This window comes from Lepidothrix coronata, unplaced genomic scaffold, assembly GCF_001604755.1.
Source record: "Lepidothrix coronata isolate B3197 unplaced genomic scaffold, Lepidothrix_coronata-1.0 Scaffold275, whole genome shotgun sequence".
NCBI classification, from domain to species: Eukaryota; Metazoa; Chordata; class Aves; order Passeriformes; family Pipridae; genus Lepidothrix; species Lepidothrix coronata.
The window spans coordinates 85,925-108,001 of NW_016690455.1; the positions used below are offsets into that span (position 1 = coordinate 85,925).

The following is a 22,077-nucleotide window of genomic DNA, read 5'->3' on the forward strand; positions in this document are numbered from 1 at the left end:
TTCTATGTACGTATGAAAATCTTTTCCCATTTTGTTCAGTTTTAGAAATGTGTTTTAAGAAACTACATGACAGGAACCATGGGAGAAGGGCCAGTGACCAAAGCTAGAAAAGCCATGACTGTGCCCAATTATGTATGTGCTTGCTCTCTTTCTGGGAACCCAGGATCATTCTTCCCTCTTTCTGAGAGATGATGTGAACTGGGATGATTTCTTGGAATGATTTGGTCAAAGGCAAAAGCTAGCTCAGAAGTAAAATGGTTCTCTAGAATTTACTCCAGCCTGATTCTTAAATTACTTAATAGACCCCCTTTGTTGAAATATGCTATATAGTCAGTGAATGCAGGAAAGTGGAAGAATTAAGGTTGCTGTCACAATAATTTTTTATTTACTTCTTTACTAGGCCATGATTGTACAGCTTTTAATAGTATGGGTGAATACTAGTTCCCAAGGAACTTTTCCTCTACAATGCACTGAATGAATTTTTTTAGGAAATTAATCAGGGATAATGTAATGGAAAGATGAATGTATGTTCCTTTCCTGTTTGTTGTGGAAAAAATTACAATGAATGATGGAAGGAACTGTAAAATAACAATGTTCATATGTAGCATTATATAATTCAAAGTTGTAAGAGAAATCAAACTCCAAGTATTTCAAATTGGCTGCTCGTGTTTAATGGATGGTTTTGTCCTTGGTCTCTTTGTTTCATTTTCTGTCCTGTAAAATGATACTAATAATGCCTTCTCATCTACAGTAATGTTGTAACAAATTCATTAACTTTTCTGAAGAACTTAGAAAATGATAGTGATGAATACTATAGAAAGCCATATTAGAAATTAATTCCATCTTTGGAAAAGGGCTTGTGTAGCATGTAGTAAATGAGGCATGGACCCAACACTGGGTACTGAACACAGAACAAAATGTTGAATAGCTGCCCATTAGGTGAGCACTCACCCAAAAATAATTCAAGGCACCCTTGATTGTAGTGGTTCATTTTACAGTCTTAATACTGCTTTGTAACATACCTTTTCATATATAACTTTGTTACAAATTTATACTAAGCATATTCAATTTAATTTTTTTTTTAATAATTATCAGTGTAATTATATATTCTCACAGAGTTCTAGTGGCACTCAGAAATACTGAAGTGCTTCTGTCTGACCTTTGTTCTTTTGGGAATATTCTGACATTTTTAAAATCACAGTTTTCTTCCAATACAAAAGTTTGAGTATGGGAATCGGTCTGATCCTTGCTGGATGTGAGTATAAAACTTCCATATTAAACCATCTTAACCATATCAAAAGTCATGGACCTTCATTAAAGAAACAGAGTGGTTTCTTGAAAATTAACAGCAATACTAGGGTTAAAGGATTGCTTTGAAATTTATTTTCTTCTTTTAATTAAGCATCTTTCTTCACCTAATTATTGTTGTGTTCTCACATGCCTTCATTACTGGTGTTTTGAATTGATTTTAATTACTCTTTTTGACTGGGAAACCAGTGAAGGGTTTTTAAGAAATCAAAATAGAGATGTGAAAAACTCAATAACCCTAAGTCCTTGTTATATTTGACCATTGATGATGTCAGGATGGTATTGTGTTCTTATCTCCTGACATTCCTTTTATACTTTATCCAGTGATTTCTTAGACAAAATGAAACAACATGCCTGGAAACAGAAATTAAACTGTAAGACACCCCCCCATCCCCCGCTGTAATTTGACTTCCAAGAGTCTCTTTCTCTCTGTGTCAATTGAATCTCTTTTCCCTGCTGCTTCTCCCTTGCCTACACTAAGGTGATGGGGCACACACCCTGCCAGGCAAAAGTAGGAGGAGTTGAGTTTAATATTAACAAAAAGAAGGCAGCCTACAATACATTTTCCTGGTGAGAACTCTGAAAAGAAGGCTCTGCTGCAGGGACACGGTGACTGATGTTTGGCAGTGGGAAGGAAAGCTGTTCTGCCTGCTGCAGTCTGTAGAAGGTGAAGCCTTCTGGAGGAGAGGGAGGTGATATTTCCCTGAGAGCTGCTGAATACATGTGGGGGAAGAGTCTCCTAAGATATAGAATGAAACAGATGGACAGAGTGAGAAAGGATAGTGAGACAGACAGCAGCAGGATGCAATGGGTCTTCTTTACCATCCCTTTTCATTTGTACTCTCACTTTGCATTTCCCCTTAAATTAGTTCTACTAATTTGTGTTCTAATAAAATCTAACTTTAGAGACTTCCAGAAATTTGGGAACTTAAAGTTAAGAATAGGTTCAGAGAAATATTTCTTAAAGTTTTGGCCAACCAGAACATATCCTGTGTATGAAAGTGAACATTTTCTCCAAGCTATGAAAGTTCTTCAGCATACTTTTGCAGTCCTCAGAAAGATGAGAAGGAATGCTTACTCAGTGTTAGTTCTTTCATTTGCACCTGACTTAATTTGCACTGTTGAATCACATAACTGCATTGAGGCAGTGCTGTCTGCTTCACTCAAGTCATACACACTTTAGGTATCTTCCCTGAATTAGAATTGTCTATGGAGAGATGTGTTTCTGCTTTGCAGCATCCAGTCTATGGTCAGAGATTTAATGGGTTGTCCTATGGCAGGTCTCTGTGCAATTAAAGGCCATAATTTGTGTTTGTTAGTGCTTCTGAGTAGTTCAGTGAAGATCTCTTTTCAGTTTTTAGGGCTGGCTTAGTGTAAATTGGGATATTGTGGGTATAAAAGGCTCTCTATATAACTAACCCTTACTGTTTTTTCACAATTTACTCTTTCAAGTGTACTGTAGGTAAAAATGCAGTAAAAAAAAAAGTGTAAGTATTTTACTTATTTGTTACAGGTAGAAAATTTATGAGAGACTGTGTAGTTTAACATCTTTTATCAATGTGAGGACTTTTCCTGCATTCCTTGAAAAATAAGTTCATATTTTCTTGGCTGTTATCAAGTAAAACATAAATTTAAAATAATTACAACAAACAATAACAAAACCCAGGAAAAAAAGATTCCTAATGTTTTAAAAGTAAATGACCAATTTTTTTTTAAACTTGTATGCAAAAGAGCTGTTCATTCATATTACGAGGAGGCAAGAGTCTCCTGTATCTATTCCGAATTTGGGGGTTTGATGGGACCTTAACTATATATATCTGATGGTTTTTTGACTGATACTCTGCATCTCTGAGAGGACACAATCTGGGCTTAGAAGGCTTTAGCATATTTAAATGGTAATTTGCCATGTCTTGTGAGAAAATCGTTGATACTTTGTCCAGTAGGCTTGTCTGTGCTGCTTCTTGCATCTTGTAGCCCTTGCTGTAGCCAGAATTTCTGTAGGAGTGCATTCTATGGTGCTGGTCAACCATACCTTTACAAAAAATCTGCAAAGAATCATGCTAAAGCAGTCATCTCTGTTTTGCGAGACTCCAAGTTGACGGCATCAGGAGATTTAGTGTATCTGTACATTATCCCCAGCCTTTTGGCCTTGCTGCTTGTGATTATTAAAGGATTATTAATCCATTTAATGGGGTCAATTTCTACTTGTCATCTTTTCCTGTCCTGTTACCTTCAAATATGTTCTGGTGCAATAGTAATCTTACTGTTAAACATGTAGATATGGCACAATAGAGTCAATGAGACTTATTAATTCGATTTCCATAGCCAGATTTGCATAACTTTTCACCTTTGAAGGTCATGGTAATTCCTTTCCTGTAACTCATTTGTGGGTCCCTTCCAACTCAAGATATTTTATGATTCTATGAACCTTTATTTTCTACTTTTCCTTCCACACAAAACAAAACAAAAAAACCCAAACCAACCCAAACCCATTTTCTTTAACTATTAAGACAGTAGCATGGACTGTGTTTGTGCTTCATTGACCAAAAGGTTTTTTCTCTTTCTATGTCAGCCTTCCCACGAGATACAAGAGTGGTTTTTTTTCAGATGATGTGTTGCTGCAGGAAAGATGATTGTCAGCAGTAAGGAAACTATTGAGTCCAACAAAAGGCTGACACAGCTTTTTTTTCTGCTTTGGCTTAATCTTTCACTCTCTTTGTATTTACTGATTTTGTTTTTATGATCGCATAGTTTCTCTTTCTAACGTACTGCTTGTGCGGTGGTGGTGACTAGCAGAATGCCATCAAGACAGGGATCAAAACAGAACTTCAAAATGATTCACTAGGATGTAGCATCAAAGATGAATTGCCACACTTTAACCATATTTTAACATGTATAAAATAATAATCTAATCATGTACACTTACAATTCATCTCCTTATTTCCTGTGACAGAGGTTAAAAATAATCTTTTGATCCCTGTGGAACTGTAATGGTCAAAGATTTAGAAGATTTATTCTGTTAGAGCTGAAGATATCTGCTCGTGTAACAGAGCATTCAAGATCCATCCACCACACCCACCTATGATTCACAACTGTTGAACAAGAACCATTTATCTGTTAACACAATTTGCATCTCTGGGGGTTCTGCTGATTCCCAACTGTCTGACTGTACTGAACATTTGTTACTGGGATTCTACATGGCTCCCTCTATGAATTGCAGCATTTCTTGTGACTGTTTTTTTTACTTACATTATGAAGGTGCTGGAAACCCGATTCATCGTCATGAGTCTGCTTCTACCCCTTCTCCCTGCAGAAACGTCCCTTTTCAGTCATTCCTTGAGCTATGACCCAAGTAAGGGTTAATCTCGTTCCTCCAGCTTCAGGAACACAACAGGATAACTCAAACATCAGGTCTTCTGCCTTGTCCCAATGTTTTTTGCTCCTTTCAGGAAGGAGCATGATTTGGACCATCTGAAGATGACTGTTTCTCTCATCTGCACCTATGCAGCTCTAGGGTGTTGTTAGTGTGCAGTGATGGAAACAGAATGCATGGAGCTGCCTGGCAGACTTTGTTCCATTCACAGGTTGAAAGAAAAATGTGTAGAATAAATGCCAGTTGGGAGTGAAATATAATCTTTTTGAGGAATACTGAACAGCCACTTGTTTCTCTTGGATGAAACATTTATATCACTTGCCAGTTACAAAATCTTTTAAAATTTAGAAAGGAAACACTTGATGATCACGTAATTTCTCTTAAAAGTTCCATTGTGCCATTAAATTATTAGCAATCTTATTTACTGTAATATCATGCCTTCATGCTATATAATTTTAGTGTAGATGCAACTTTTTCCCCCAAATTTTTAAACCTAGTAATTCTAAAGTTGTATTATAGTGATGGAGTAGTGTAAACTATTTATATAACACAGTAAAGCACATGACTATAATAAAGAAATAAATATTTAAATGGATTTTGAACAGAATATTTGAATAATTATTTCAGAATAAAATTAAGGAACTAATAACACTCTAACAACACTTGATACTGTATGTTGGAATAATCACAATGAATGACTATTTCAAGTTATGTGTAATTTAGTTATTTAGTTATTTTTTCTTGATTTTATTTTTTTGGTTACTGCTTCACTTAATTTTATTTTTTAATTGCTTCAAGACATTATAGTGCAAATACTTAAGCAGTGAAATGTGTGTGAGTAGTTCTGACTTGTAGATTACTCCATGAATTTTAAAATAAATGTGAATGGTAAATTTTATGTGTTTGCATAATATATAATAATATATATACACTTTATTATTTTTAATTTTTTTTTTCCCCACAGACAGCCTTTTGATTGACTACCAGTTTACCTTCAGCTTATTACAAGAGGATGACCGCCATCACACTGCCATAAACTTTATAGCAAATCCAGAACAGGTAACAAAATGTTAATAACTTCAGTCAAGTTTTGAAGAGTCATGATTAAGATTTCTGTTGTATTTGACATTGATTACAAGTTTCCCAAGTGTCTACAAAGCTTTAGAGATAGTTCAGATCTTTTTGAGAACTGAAAAATTATTCATGCATGCACTGAGAAAACTTCCTAAGTGGTAGATGTACTTCAGCTCTATCAGTACTCTGAAAAATTATCAGTTGGTTTATTTTATTGTTGCTCCCATCAATAAGTTTTAGTATCTTCATGAGATGAAATAAAGAGGTATATCTTTCAGTTAAGAAATCTTTTTTTAGATGAGAAAAATAATTTTTGGCTTGTGATTAAAATGTAGGCGTTTGCCATCTGTTTTTTTTCTTTCGTTTCATAAAGAAAATGATTGTTATTCTTCGCAAAATCTAAAAAGCTAAGTGGTGTAGTTATATGTTTCCTTGTTCCATGTTCTTATGAAGCAAAAGAGAGAATTGCCTTTGGCAATTACCATTTCTATTTATGTTTAAAATTAAAACCGTAAGATAATTAAAAGGTATATTCAGTTATGTGCAATAGAGTTACATGTGCACAGTTACATGCAATACATTCTGATAGGTTTTTTAACTTTTTCTCTTTTTTTTTTTTAAATTTAGTCAAATAAAAATTTGGACATATCAATTAATGCATCAAACAACTTCAACCTCAATATTACATGGTCTATTGGTTCTACAGGTGAGAGTGAGTTTTGGTATGATGGTTTTTTCCCATACGATTTCATGATCCTCTAAGTTATTTTAACCTGATTGTCTCTTTGTTGCTAATTTTGATAATAAAACTTTACCAAATGTGTTCTTTTGCCATTATCATTATGCCGTTATTAATTATATTATTTAAACCTCAGATGATAATTTGCAATCTGAATAAAGCTTCATTAATATGTTGACTTTCTCTCCTATTCAATTAAAATTGCTTTGGTGGGAAAAGCTTGTAGCCTATTTAAATTTTTGGAATGACTGTGTTATGAAATGCTGTGATTTTAATTAAGATAAATTGCTTCCTTAACTACTGCAGAGACTGAGATTTTATTTCTTTGTTTCAGTGTTCAAGTTAAAAATTTAATTATTAACCTTAACATTGATATCCAACAATAAAGTTCTTCTGTGTATGCTGATAAAAGCAGCTGCTTATCTATTTTTTTTCCAACTTTGAACCCCATTACTCTTCTTTGTTTTAAGAAGAGGGAAGAGAAGCTTTATTTAGATGGTTTTTCTGAACTGGTTCTATTGACTTTCTGAAAACAAATCCAAGGAGAAGTATAATGCTTAAAATGAAATCATACAAAAAAAAATCTTGTTAAAGAAGGTTCGGAGTTTGTCTTAAACTCATGAAATTCTTCATCAATGAAATTCTGAAGTATTTTAGCATACCCTAGTTAGTAAATTTTATTTATTCCTTTATTATAATTTAACAGAGTCATCCATGTATTTGCAAAACATGATAAATATTTATTCGTAGTTATGTTATTAACGCTTTCATGAACAATTAAAAACTCTACAGCAACCATGTAAGATGTAGACAAATTCATTTTCAGGTTCTAATGAGCTATGTGTTTTTACTGTAAGAAAAAGTAAATTATAGAGGAAAGCTTATTATCTGTTCAGCTGACTATAACAACTTTCTTCTAAAATTCACGTAACTTCTGCCACTTTTATGATTCATATATAATCTTTTGAAACCAAAGTAACAATTTCTTTGAATTCAGTGTATGTATATGGAATATACCTAATGTTCCATGTAAACTATAATAAGGGGATATTAAGTTTTAGAGTGAAGACACCAAAAATAATTAAGAATTGAAGTTTCTTGTACAAATTTACTTTGGCACCTCTAATGATGATTTGTCATAAGTATATATATCTACATCTGGGTTTTTTTAAATATTTTTTTAAGCTGGAACAATATCTGGAGAAGAGATTCCTGTTGTTTCTAAGGCTAATATTAAGGAATACAGAGACAGCTTTTCCTGTGAAAAATTTAACTTTCGAAGCAACCCAAACATCACCTTCTATGTCTATGTCAGCAATTTCTCCTGGCCAATCAAAATACAGGTTAGTGGCTGCTTTGTACTTATAGAGATGTTGTTATTTTAGCTTTACATTGAATTTCATGCTTTTGCTTATACAGAAATTATGCAAATAATATTATTTGTATGCTTTATTTCTGTATATAAGAGTTATATTGTGATGACAGTTATTAACATGATTTTAAAGCCAGGCTGGATGGGGCCTTGAGCAACATGGTCTAGTGGAAAGTGCTGGCACCTGGAAACTAGAAGGTCTTTAAGGTCTGTTCCAACTCAAACCATTAAATAATTCTATGCTTTTGTTTTTAGTAGTGAATCAGATTTCAGGCTGTTGCTTTTAAAATCTGAAGTTAAAATTATTGAACATATGTGTTTATTTGTAGTATAACTTCAGCACAGGGTATACAAATATGTATGTACCTAGATATTTGAATGTAATCTTTTGGTAATGATTAGCTTTCTTAGCCTCTGATTTTTTTAAAATGTGGAATGACTGTATCAGATTGCAATATTGCAAACTTCAGTTAAGACTAAGTATGTTTGATTAGAATTTATGTTCTTTGGCTTCACTGGAAGCAATTTCATTCAGTATTTTCTGGAGTACTGAGACACTGTGTAGTGGCAGACTCCAAAAAATCAATGCAATCATGATTCCTCCCTGGCCTCTAAAGTTACAACAATATTTATATTTGCCATTACTAGAGCTGCATTTGTATCCCCTGCATCAATGAAGGAGCTTGTTATGTGGATAAGGAGCTTTTGACTATAACTCCCTTACAGAATTAATTCTTTAAAATTAAATTGTTAAAATGATAATAAAATTTCATAAGTCCTAGTGATCTGCTCAGGAAACCGAAACAAGCTCAAAATACTTGCCAGTTAACCAGAAATACAAATATTCTACAGATTTCCATTTTGGTGGGAAAAAGCACCCCATGTTTTTCTAAAATATGAAACCTGATTGATGTGTATATGTATATATATATATATTTATATATATATATATGAGATAAAGTCTTGGATTAAAGCAGTCATCTTCTGAGTAATTGTCAGAGAAATGTTATTACTGTGATAAGCAAAGCTAGAGTTTTCTTAATCATACAATGAATGTTCACTGTGTTACACAGTGTCGAAGGACAAATTTGTGCAGCTTTTTAACATTTATGCATATACTAGTTTATACAAAAAACCCCTGAAGGCTGACTCTTTTACTCCTACTAGGGGTATTTTGTACACTCTGTCCCAATTTCTAAGGATAGAACAAGTTCAGTGGTCAAATAGCCTTCTTAAACAAACTCGTGAAGCAATTTAAGCTGTAAACGCATCACACACTCCTTTCACCTTTACCATTGGAATGTGCCTGTATCATCACTGTAAGACAAACATTGTTAAGGTGCTGTATTCCTAAAATGTGCAGCTCTTTGTCAGATGTTGGCAGATTGCAGCTCCTAGTGCTGTTTCCATTGCAGCATAACACCTTTATGGTAATATGTTTTAATGCGTGATGAAGGGAATCCCTAATCATTGGTTACATCCTTTCTTTTTTTTTTCCCCCTTCCCCGTTCTGCCATTGTTGCACAGATTTTTTTGTATTTCTTTTTGAAGTACATTGAAATTCATCAGTCTAGACAGTTCTGCCTCAGAGGTGGTGGTGCTTGACTATTGCATTCCTTTCCTCTCCTGCTAACTTTTCATAAAAAGATTATTCCATCTAGAAAATAAGTCACTCAAATTTATTCAGCAGAAAAGGAATGCTAAGGTCCAAATGGGGAAACTGTTTCAGGATGTTAATATTGTCCTCTGTTTTCCTAAATGGACAAGATTATTATTTAACTCTCAACCTTTCTTATGCTGTTATTTGTTCTTTTCCGAGGAAATATCTGAAGTTCATATTACCCATATATATATTTCTTTTGTTTGGTGCTCTAGCAGTAGATAACATCTTCTAGTGATAAATGGAGTAGGGAGCTTTTCAGAGAGAACAAGTTTCATTTTATGTTAATTTTATGATTCTGCACATAACAGAAATTTTAAAAATATATGGATCTTCCTATGACTTAGGGTTAAGAGAGAGAAGCCATCACAGTCCAGAGGTTGAAGTTTCCAAGGCCAGTACTAAATGGGCTCATGGTTACTTTTTTTGTGTTCTTCTACATCTACGTCTTTTAGCATACCAGATTTCACCTTCAAAATATTCAAGTGGTTGATGTTAGTCTATTACTTTCTTAGTATCCATTTAAAGGATGATAATACTTAAAAAAGTGATCTTAACTGTTATACTGATGAAAAGATTCTTTGAAAGACAAGATACTGTTGATGGATTTGAGTTCTGGATTGTAATGGAGAACTATTTTAGATGATCTCTGAGTTAATTTTCAAATTGTTTAGAAAGCAGTTTCCTCAATTAGCCAACTTTGCCTTTTCATGGTGATTAGAGAGTTGGCTGTGTGTTCTATTGCAGAGTTTTGGATGCCATAGGAGCTGGCCTATGTGTAAGAGGCCTTAGACACTGAACTATTTGCACTGTAGTCCTTTTCACTAAAATGCTCACAAGCATGAGTCATATCATACTGGGTATAAATGTAGTGATATTTTATATCAACACAGTACTGAAGGCTGTATTTAATCCTGTAGTTTCCGTGAGAGGTATTCTGTTCACTGGAATAAGTAAGATAGCACTATGAAATTTGTCACATGCTTTTTCTCAAAACTTTTGTAGAGAACTAAGTCCTCCAGCACATCTAACGTTTTTCAAATACAGTCTGAGTACTAGTCTTCCATATTTCCATTATTCATCAGAACTTGTCGAGAACACATTTTATAAAGAATGAGTTCCAAAGGAAGCAGAAGTAGTGACCTTACTTCCTTTGTAACTGGTATTTGAAGTTGTCTTATTGATATGCATTTCACCACTCCTTTGGTGCCTCCTGTTATGCTGGCACTGGAGCTAAGATTACTTGGGTCTTCCATTGGGAAGGTTTGAGTTTTGGAGTTACTGCTCTTACCATTTCATTTTCTAAAGGAGAAGGAGCAGCCCTCCTCATTATACAAGACAGTTTCATTTTCTGTCAAAGTCACCTGTATTATCTCTATTTTAGCATTCATTTCTCATCAAGATTTTCATGACTATGAGGAAAAACTATAAATCCCAGCAGGTGATTGTTTATTTGAATCAATGCCTCACAGTTGCTTCCTCAAGTAGTGTTATTATTCGTGTTACCGATTCAGCAAGCTTGGATTTTTTTTTTTCCAAAATGCTGATCCCTGGTGATTCTAACACAAAATATCTTCTTTTGAAATACAATTTCTTGGCTTTGAAAAAAGTTTATGTGGTGATTGTGTCAATGAAAATAGTTCCTTAAGGTGTGCTGATCTGTGATAACTCCACTAGCAACAACCCAGTGACCCATTTTATTGTTGTCACTGGTGATCCTAATCACCTCAGAATACAAGTTCTTCAGCACTGGATAGCAGTGAATTACTTGCCAAACATAGAGACTGTATAGGAAATTCTCAGTTTCACATGTACTGCTTCTCTCTTTATAAAAATGTACTCTAGGTTCCCATTAGTCCACACCCTTGTGTCTGTGATGGCTGTGGGCACACAGCAGGGTGCTCAGGCAGGGAGAGAGCTCTGCAGCCCTGGAGGGAAAACACTGCATTTAAATTTCCTGATGCTAAAAGCATTTTATTTAGCTATAAAATATCTTTTTCCTTCAAGAAAGGAGAAGCAGAAATGTGACATAGCTGCATGAGGGGTCATTAGAAAGATGGTGATATAGGACATCTTCAGCTTAGAGCTGTTTCCACAAATAGACCTGGGTGTAATATGGGGAGGTACCAGTTTTTTCTCAGAAGTATGTAGTAGTTATATATGGGCACACAAAGGTTGGATATTTTCTGTTGAATTACTGGAACAGTTTATATCACACTTTTTCTCCATTTTTTGTAAGTAAGAGTTGACTGGAAAGTAAGGATGGATAAAGACCCTTAAGCTTAACTGGCCAGGCTTTCATGAGCACCAGTAATTTATGCATCTTTTCAGAGGAAGTCTGTATAAAGTTCAAATGTCCAAGTAAGATGACATGATTTATCATCCAGACTTACCATCTCTACTGCCTTTGACAGTCCCAACCCTTTAAGTGTACCATGTCTTATATATCAGTTAAAGAAGACTCCATGAGAAAGTGCCGTTGCCTTACACAGACCAGATTTCTAAACAGAATATGTGACAAAGCCACATAACTTGTTTCTGCTCATTTTTATTTTATTTTGAGAGTAGATGTAATTCAGATCCCACTGTTAATGGAATTTGAAGGCTGTAACATTTCTTGAAAAGCAGTAACAGACTGTAGTAGCCAGCACCTCAATAATGGTCAGTAGTACCTGAAGTAGTAAGCAGTCATAAAGCTTGGGCTTCTGACAGCTATGCAAATATTAATAACAGCAGTCACAGTGTGTTCTTCAGTCTCAGAAAACTAATTTTATGGCAAGGGATTTTTGTCACTGAAGATGGTAACAGATGTATTTTATTTTTTTCCTCATTTGCTCTCATATTCTGAGAAGTACTGACTGACTGTGGAAGAAGTAAATACCTTTAAAAAGCTGTCCTGGCTATTTTGCTGATCACTGTCCCTAAAGACAGCAATAGCATTCCTGCTTCTGGATCAGCTGCTTTCGTGCACCTCTATCTCTTTATAACTGTCAAACTTGTAAAGCTGATCTCAACTTGTGCCTGAGCAGCAAGATTTTCTACCAGTTTTAAAGCTGCATCTGGAGATAATAATAACAACTTTTCTACTAGTTATCTCCTTTCCTCCCTAAAGTGTAAATGGAAGATTCACAAGTGTCTGAATTTTAATTTGGAGGGTCATTTTAAATTATAAGTTCAACCTCAGCAGCAAAGCACTCCCTGGCAAAATTAGGTTTGCATTTAATGAAAAAAAATAAATCTTGTTATACATTTTTGAACACAGCATAGTTAATCTAACATGTTTCCACGGCATAGAACAACTATTGTAACAGTGAAGGTAGACACGATGTTTCTGTACATGGAGAATCCCCAAATGTGTTGGAAAAAGAAATGTAATACTCTTAAACAAGGCTAGTGCAAGTTTTAGTAGCATATTTTTGAGTCCTATCTTTTTTGCACAGTTGTTTCTGATGAAAACTGTCTTTGGTAGTCTGTATTAGTTTGTATACTAGAACAGAATAATGAATTATGGTGAAGATTTACATTGTGTTTGTATGTAGCACAACAAATAATCAAAACTACTTCATATATAAATTTTCAAGTGATTTTTTTTTTTTAAGCTGAAACTAGTGTTCTTTCAGTTTACTGGCTCCTGTTTCAGAATTGATTTTCTTTCCACCCTTAATAGCCTGCCTGTAGCAACTGAAGAAGGAGTGTAATGTAAATCAAGAAGCATATCTACCCTTGTAATAGAATATACTGTGTAGCATAATTTATTTCAGCTTCTTTTGTTTTGTTTTGGAGTTCATTTGAGTTTTTAACATTCATGAATGACTTATAGGTTGTGAAAGCTCCAAGAAGTAAAACATGTCAGTCACTGCCATTAGAATTTACAACGGTAGCACAGCCTAATTACTAAATTAACAAATGAAGATCAGAGCATTTTTTTTTTGACTTTTAAGACCTTTCTGAATTTTGCTAAGGTCATGATTCTGAACCCTTTTCTTGGAAAATATGTATTTCTCCACATATTGTGTTTGTACAGAACCTCTTCCCACGAGTGATTGCATACCTAAATTTAATCCCTATGATTTATGGTGAACAATTCAATTTCTAAGTGCCTTAATGGCTTTCATAGACTCTGCTGAGTAACTGCATATAGCAATGTGTGAAGACACTATAATTCCTGAAACACTAAACAGGTACTGATGATGAAGTGGATACATTAACTTCCAAAACAACTTTGATGTTTTCTTACAGTAAATATAAAATCCCTATTTAAAAAAGGTTTGAAAGCAGTATACCACGAACAAAGACTGGGGAAATCCATTGAACTACCATTTAGTGACAATTCAGCGAGGAACATGAAATTCTTTAGGAACAGAAAAATACCAGGAATAGAGGGCAAACTCTATTCAACAGGGTGGGTTCGTTTATAGATGACTGAGGTATAGCCTAAAATGAACATATATACAGTTTCAGTTTTTAGTAGGGATGATGATACTGATCATAATGAAAAGTCAGGATTGATAATATTAATAATAATTAACATAGAATCATAGAATCATTTAGATTGGAAAAGGCCTCTAAGATTATTGAGTCCAACCCTCAACACTGCCAAGTTCAACGCTAAACCACATCCCAAAGTGCCACATCTGCACATCTTTTGAATACCTCCAAGGATGATGACCCCACCACTTCCCTGGGCAGCCCGTTCGAGTGCTTGACAACCCTTTCTGAGAAAATATTTTTCCTAATATCAGATCTAAACATCCCCTGATGCAACTTCAGACCATATTCTTTCATCCTTCACCTTGCTATGAAAATTATCCTCAACAAAGTTAGACTCTGAAGGAAGAGAAATTGCAGGGCAGAAGCAGGAGGGTAAGAACACAAGACTGGAGAAATTCAAATGCCATCTCATGCCTGAATGTAGGAAGGAGGTAATTCAAATAGCAACAGATTTAGTAATCTACAGTGCTTTGGAAGAGATTTTGGAAGGAAAGTTACCTTAGTATTTAGTGTTTTTTAGGTTTTATGCATTGAATATAGGCATTAAATTATAAAGTGAATTAGCTGACAGCAGTAAAATGGAAGAATGTAGATCTAGAGAAACAAATTTCAAAAACAGACCACACGGCTGCTGATAATACATTTGTGCTTCAATATTTTGTCATAGTGGCTCATCTAATCACTTTTCTGGCACTTTGTTTAGCAAAAAAAAGAATGGTCTGGAGATTCAGATTTATATCATGCCTAGGATTATTTTTATATACGATTAAAATATATTAAATAGGCTTTTTTCTCTACAGTTATTTCTGGAAAAAACCAACTGCTCTAAGTGAAAAAATTAAAAATTATTTTAAAATTGAAATCAGTAGGACAGCAGCATTGAAAGTAAAGTGTCATTTTTTGAATTGCTAGTTTCTAAAACTAAATTCCATTCCGCTCTTCAACACGTTAAATACCATTGTTAAAAATTCTTGTCATAGTTACATTATTACAGGTATATCTGTTACATGTGTAATTATTGCATTTTAGAAAGTAGTTGAAAATTACTACTCAGATGTGGACTGTTACAGTAATTATGGTTACCTTTTTTCTTTCTGGGGTTATCAAATGTAACACCAGAAACCTACTGGTTCTTGTCTTGGAAAATGGACTATCTGTAGTATCTATAATTTATTTCCTTGTAGTTGCAAGGTCAGTTGTATGGAGAATAAATCACAAGACTGTATAATATTCCCAAAAAGCTTGATGTGCCCAAATCCAATATAGCATTTTCCAAAATGCTTCTCATGAATCCTAAGGTATTGCTAAAATGAGGAGGTGTTTTCTGATGATTAGATTATACTTCTTTTACTTCAAAAAATAACGGTAGAACAGTTAACATTTGTCTTAAAATATACCAGAACAAGGTGGCCAGCCATATTGTGCCAACTTCTACACCACTCCAATAAATGTAAATGTTAATTTCATTATTCTCCCGGGTACATTTCTTTTTCCAATCACCTTAGAAAAGGTTTAATATGAGCCACCAGAATATCTGTAAATATTTAACATAGTTGATACATTTCTCAGAAAGCAGAAGCCCTGTTAATAGTTCAGCTGATGATTTAAGGGAACCAAAATACCTAATTAAGAGATAATTAGTCCTCAGTGATGCATGGTTTTAATTGGTGTATAATTTGAATGTCTGAGATAAGAACTCCTATAACTGATGTGCCAGTTGTATGGAGCTTTCTTTTCCAGGCAGACCAAGGCACCATCTACTGGTAGCTATATAACACAATAGAGATGTATAGATATGGTTATTTGCTAATAAAAATTATCTCTATGATGTTTAACAAGTAGATATTGAGATTTTTCTTGTAATTTCCATTTTGCTTATATACTTAATTAAGTAAAATGTTGTTAGAACATTCAGAATTAAATAAAAAAATATTGCTTAAAGGTAGCTTATATTTATTCAGGACTTATGATTAGCCATAGAAAAATAAATCACTTATTCCTCTTGGGATTTTCAAGGGAACCTATGATGGGATATAGAAACTATTTTTTAATAACAAGAAAAAAAACTTTCAAATATTAAGATTCTCCCTGAAGGAAACATCTATGCCTTGTTAAACTGCAGAAGCCTTTAAAGGTCATACTCAGTGACTTCAGAATTATTTGAAAGTAAATGTTTGGCTCATAGGGAATCAGAATGGAAATAGGAAGCTGCTAGTGGTAGAGAATAGATATTTTCAACCCATTTATCATGACTGTCAGTTCTAGAAACCTTAGTTGCCCCCTCTGATCAGGAATGTGTAGATAAATGTGGACAACGTGCAGGATTTCTGTTTCTTATATTTTTGTTTAAATTTGGATTTCTGCCAAATCAATGTTTTTCAACATTTCTTAGTAAACAAAATGTCAGCAGCCCAAAATCAGGTTAAAAATTTCTCTGCAGGGTGTTTGTGAAGTAGACGTCTCAAGAACCCCACATCTGCTGAGCAGGGATGACAGTCTTGTTGGCCTTATCAACATGATTGTGGTCCTGAGATGGACAAGAGTTTCAGGGTTAGGAAAAGTGCCTTTTGGGTTTCCTAAGCTCCTCTGGGTACAGGTGGTTTTGCTGATCAGGCTGCTCTGAACTGTCACTCAGAGCTACAAGGTGCCTGGACTAACTGAATCCCTGGTCTAAAAACACAAACCAGAGCTCATGTACATCATGGGATTGCCCTTCAACATGTGGTCACTTGTGCCGTGAACAGAAGGCTCTAAATCTGACCTCTGAGCACTGAACCAATAAGGTATGTCATGCTGAACTATCTCTGAGACAGTGAAACTGGAAAAAGTGGTTTTTAGCACAAGGTAACCTTGACAGCATAGACTGGAAATAGAGCTCTGGAGTTTTCCTTAGAGCTTCACAGCTTAATTGCTCAGGCCATGGCAAACTAGCTAAAAACTGGTAGGGGTTCTTACAGCTTAGTTTGCAGGGGTCTCTAATTCCCAGCATTCCAAAAGCACTGAAGCTTCTAAAGTTGAGACTATTTTATCTGCAGAAACGTTCTCAGGAGTGAGCTAAAATGCCATCAGCATCCTTAGACTAAGGAGTTCTACCTTAGATTAAGCAGACATTCATGCTTAAGATTGTTTTATTTCAGTGAACCAGTATTTTTAATGGCACTCTAATTTGTAGAAGCTACTGCACTCACAGATGCAAGGAATTTACTACTAGAAGACAATCCTTGAGAATGAAAAATAGTTGCCATATGTTGGTCTTTAGGATCTCTTTAAGGTATTTTTGATGGGAAAAGATATTTCATGTAGACCTCTTTTTTGAAAAGTTTGGTTAATCTTTTAACCATTCAATCAATATATTAATTTCTGTGACAAAATAACAAAATGAAAGTATTATATTACTCACTGAGAGACTCCAGGATTTAAAAATCCAAAGCCATTCTGTGGTTCTTCGTGGATTAACTAATGCATATATGGTTTGATCTGAGCTAACCAGGGTGAAGATGTGGGGAAGTCAAAAGTCCACGAATGCCTTTCCTGAGAAACACAGAAGGAATAGCACAAAGTGGAGTAGAATCACAAGCTTTTTGTTTAGCAAGAAGACAAACTCAGACCTGCAAACTTGACTGTTAGTTGGGCAGATAGTGAGGAGCTGCTGTGCTCTTTGTTGGATTATAGTGTGAGTGCTCACTTCTTTAGGCTGTGGGAAACAATGTTAGGGTCATGACTTTGTTTGTATTTATTATGAAATACAGATTGTTGTTTTTTATTTTGAAATACTTTAAGGACCTTTAAATTGTGATAATGATGTCATTTTAAAAATCTCTTGAATTGTTTATTATCAAAAAAGCTAATTGAATGTATTTTAAAGAAACCAAAAGAAAACCCATCAACTGCTTAGTCTATATTAGGCAAATATATTCTGTGCCTTCAGGGAGACAATACAAACAATTATCAGACATAGATAGCCAGATAAGCATATTAAGGAAGAGGGTGGAAAGCTTGCAGGTCATCTGCTTTTTTTAAAATCTGACTTTAAGTACATTAGTTACTTGTCATTACTTTTTCATGTAAGCACTTGATTTCATTGCTACCTAGGTGTTATATCTCATAGATGATAAATCCAGAAGGGGCTGCTTTGGTCATATAATCTGACATGAGACATAAACTAAAGCATAGGCTTTCACAAATTAATTGCTGTTTGAACTAGACCATATATTAAAAAAAAAAAAAATCCACTCTTGGCTTAAATATTTCTAAAAATGGGATGTGCACCTGATTGCTACTAAATGGTTCTGTCAATTGTTGCCACTGTTTAAAAACATTTGATTCATGTAGCTTTCCATGGGCTAGTCTTTAAATATAATTTTATTCTAGAAAGAAGATCTTCCTCCTATAAAGGATGTGATGTTGTTGTAAATAGCATGTTTTCTATCACCTTTTCTTTAGCTTTTCTTCAGACTTACTGTCATTCTTCTAGCTTTTCTCTGAACCCTCCAATATTTCAGTATCCCTTGGGAATTGTGGAAGCCAGAACTGGCATACTTTTATGAGTGTGATTGCATCTGTTTTGGATACAGATATAATGATGTACTTGAGGGGGCAGAAAAAGGGTGCTTTTCAGCAGCATGGGCACGCTGTGCTGCCTAAGGAACTGGAGCAACCGTAGCTCCGTCTTTTCTGCTCTTTATTCTTGTGACTCCAATCCATACTTTTTGCAACATTTAATATTTTCCTCTATACACCCAGGGGGAAAATAGCTCTTTCATCACAGCATTGGGAATGCAATGACTATCTACCATAGAAAAACCATAAATGTTTTTCAGTGTCACTAAGTCCAGAATAGCATCCTTGAGAATGATCTTCATTCTTTGATTCCACATTTATTCTATCAAATGCAGTTTTTACTTCTCTTACCTTCCCATTATCCTCCCATACACTTGGTGAGTGACTATTATTTTCACTTTCTTACCTCAGCATGACAAATAAAAAATATTAATAATGATATTATTTTCTTGCTAGTTATTGACAAAAGCTTTAAATAACACTAGAAAACTAAGATCCAAGAATCTTGCTTTGCCTTGCATTAGAAACACATTTGTACAAATACAAATCTCTATTTGCAATTACATTTTGCATTAGTTAAAAATTTAATATGTGCCATGTTGAATTTTTATTCTAGTTTATCAAAGTGAGCGTTTTGCCAGAAGGACTAATACAATTTCTTTGCATGTAGAAACAGGAAAATATCCAGAAACAATGTAAGTTCTGTTACTCATATTGCTATGTATGTTGTTGGGAATAGGTTAGGAGATCTAGACGTGGATTGGAGCATAGTGATCTGTGAAAATGTGTAAGAACTGCTGGTTGTTGAATACTTGTTTTTAACATATTCTTAAAGCTTATAAGATGAATTTTTAGACCAATGTGCTCTACAGATTTGTCTATTCCAGTCCAACATTATTGTTTATCTTACTTGAAGTTTATTCATTGTTCCAGTCTTTCATTGTTAGCCCTTGATTAATATACCTTACATAAACTGGGGGAAGATGAATCTTGTGCCTTTCTTTCCTTCCTCTTTTCTTTTTGTTTCATGATGTCCTCATTTTACTTTCTTGTCTTTTCCTTTTATTATTCCTTACAGTGACAAGAAAAATACACAAGACTGACATTGTTACAGATTGCAGTCTTGTTAAAATTGCCGTATTAACTATCAGACCAGGTAGTGAAAAACCATTCAAGCTGTCAGATATTCTCAAATGAGTGAAATAAAAGCTGTTTGTATGTGTATAGAATCATCATTACTCCTTTGTCTCCTAATACCATCTTTGTGCAGGCTTTGAATTGTTTTCATTTAAGGTAATTTTAGTTTTGCTTTATTCTCAGTGGTAGTGTCTGAGAAATTCTCTGCTGTGTACATATAAGAGATTTACAAAATGACTAATTTTCACTGATAATGAAGTTTTTCTATTAGTTATCTCCAATGGAAGTGTCAGAAGTTCCGGGTCTGGGAAACAGAGAATAGTTTGTGTGAGACAAACCTCTGAAGGTCTCCAGTCCAATTCCGTGCTCAGATCAGGGCCAACTTCAAAGTAAGATCTGATTGATCAGATCCTTGTCTAGTCAGTTTTTCTTTCCTTGTATCTGTTGCAGTTTATGTTCATTGTATCTAATCCTCTTTCTGTGCACCTCTGAGAAAACTCTGACTCCATTTTCTCTGCAACCTACTGATTAAGTAGTAGGAGACAGCAGTGAGATCCCTTTTTTGCCATCTCTTTAAGACACTCAAAGTTAGTGACTTACTACTATGTGGTAAAATGTGAGTTCAATGAGTTTACAGAGAACATTAAGATCAATATGAAGAATTCAATGCAATTTACTACATTCTCCTTGAAAGTCCCTCCAACTCCAAGGTTTTGAAAATAATGAAACTAGTTAAAATTTGAGGTCATTATTTTAAATAATAAGTTGTGTAATATAAGTACAAGACAGTTTCTTTTGATGTTTATCCAGTTAGGCCTTTTGAGCCAAATATTTATATCTGCCTTCATAAGGAACAAAATGTTACTTAAATGTTACTTAATAAAATGTTACTTAAATGTTACATCTGAATAGTCTCTCTCCCCCCCCCCCCTTTTGACATTATTATTTTATATATACATTCCTATATTGAAAATTTGACAGTGCTTGTGTGTATACACAAGAGATTGGAAAGATCAAGGATGGAGTACATCTCTTAACAGTTTGCCTCGATGATTTTAGAGGTGTTTTCCAACCTAAATGATTCTATGATCCTTTGGTAGCAGCAAGGATGAGAGGGGGGAATAGTGTAAAACTGCATTTAAACTGAAATATAAGGGTGGAAGATTTACAATTTTTTTTATTGTTACTGTTAGACTTTGCAGAGTAGGAGGTGAGATGTCAGTGGAGAAAGGATCCATAAAATGTACATTCAAAAGTTTAACAGTAACTTTTTGGCTCCACTTTCTCTTTGGGGATGTATTATTGGAATACTCCTCAACATAAGCCTTGGTGTAACTGTATCACTGCATTCATCCCAAACACAAGACATTCGTGACATTCTGAAGTGCTTATGTCAGCTCTTCACTGAGGATGTAACAAAAGATGTGTATTCTGCCCTAGGTAACACTTGTAGTTAAGACCCATATGCACCAGCAAGAATAGACTTTTCCTTAGCTGTTGCCTGATCTTTAGGCATTAGAAAAGTAAAAAGCTATTTAATTCACATCATACCTATATTAGCTACTGTAAGTTTATAATGCTTTTTTTTGTAAAATGATAACACTCTTGGATTGTTTGGGTTTTTTTAAACTAATAACACCTCTTTTATATTCTATGGGCATTAACCACAGAACTTGATTTGTTTTGAAAACCTTTTTTAGCTATATTCATCTGTGGTGTAGTGGTAGAAAAAAAAATCAATTGCAGCTGTGTTATTTGCAGTATAATCAATTCTCTTCTCCGTTCTAACTAGAAGAGGCATCCTGAGGAGTTGGGAATATTACACTAATCTGACATGTTTGAATCTTGTCTTTGTTTCATTGTAAAGACTGATACTCATCTCCTTACATCCACTTCCTTTGAATTTTATTTAGAGTTCATATAAATAAGAGCTACTTGAAAACGTCTTGAATATGGATACAATCACCGTATTCTTTTGACAGTTCTTTGTCTTATTTGGTATTATTTTACCTCTTCTTTCGTTCCTCTTCTGTATTAATTATTTGGACCTGAACAATGTCTAAAACTGTGTGTTTAAAGTAATTTCTGGATATGTAACGGGATATGTTACCTGGCAAACATTTTCATAAGCTCTGTTTTTAAAAGCAGATTCCCTCATGATTTGAACTTAAAATAGTTTCACAATCTCCTTTGTCTCCATAAATATAGTCATTCCTTTTAGACATATTTGCTATTGTGCAGCCATTTTCTATGACATCAGTAGCTCTTCATTCTTCCTGGTGTTTATCCCCTTTTTTGTATTTATGCATGGCAATCCTATTCCCTGTCAGCCTTTTACACGCCTAAGCAAGCTCTATTCTTTG

At 34.4% G+C, this 22,077-nt stretch overlaps 1 protein-coding gene across 1 annotated transcript in view; it reads left to right on the forward strand.

The window, feature by feature from the left end:
* Positions 1-22,077, forward strand: part of LOC108507930 (attractin-like protein 1) — a gene marked incomplete at its 5' end in the record, with an annotated part of 367,858 nt that overhangs the window by 81,101 nt on the left and 264,680 nt on the right. Inside the window, 3 exons of the mRNA XM_017836299.1 lie at positions 5,646-5,740; positions 6,383-6,461; positions 7,680-7,837. Coding sequence (XP_017691788.1) covers positions 5,646-5,740; positions 6,383-6,461; positions 7,680-7,837 — 332 coding nt within the window. The remainder of the gene's footprint in view (positions 1-5,645; positions 5,741-6,382; positions 6,462-7,679; positions 7,838-22,077) is intronic.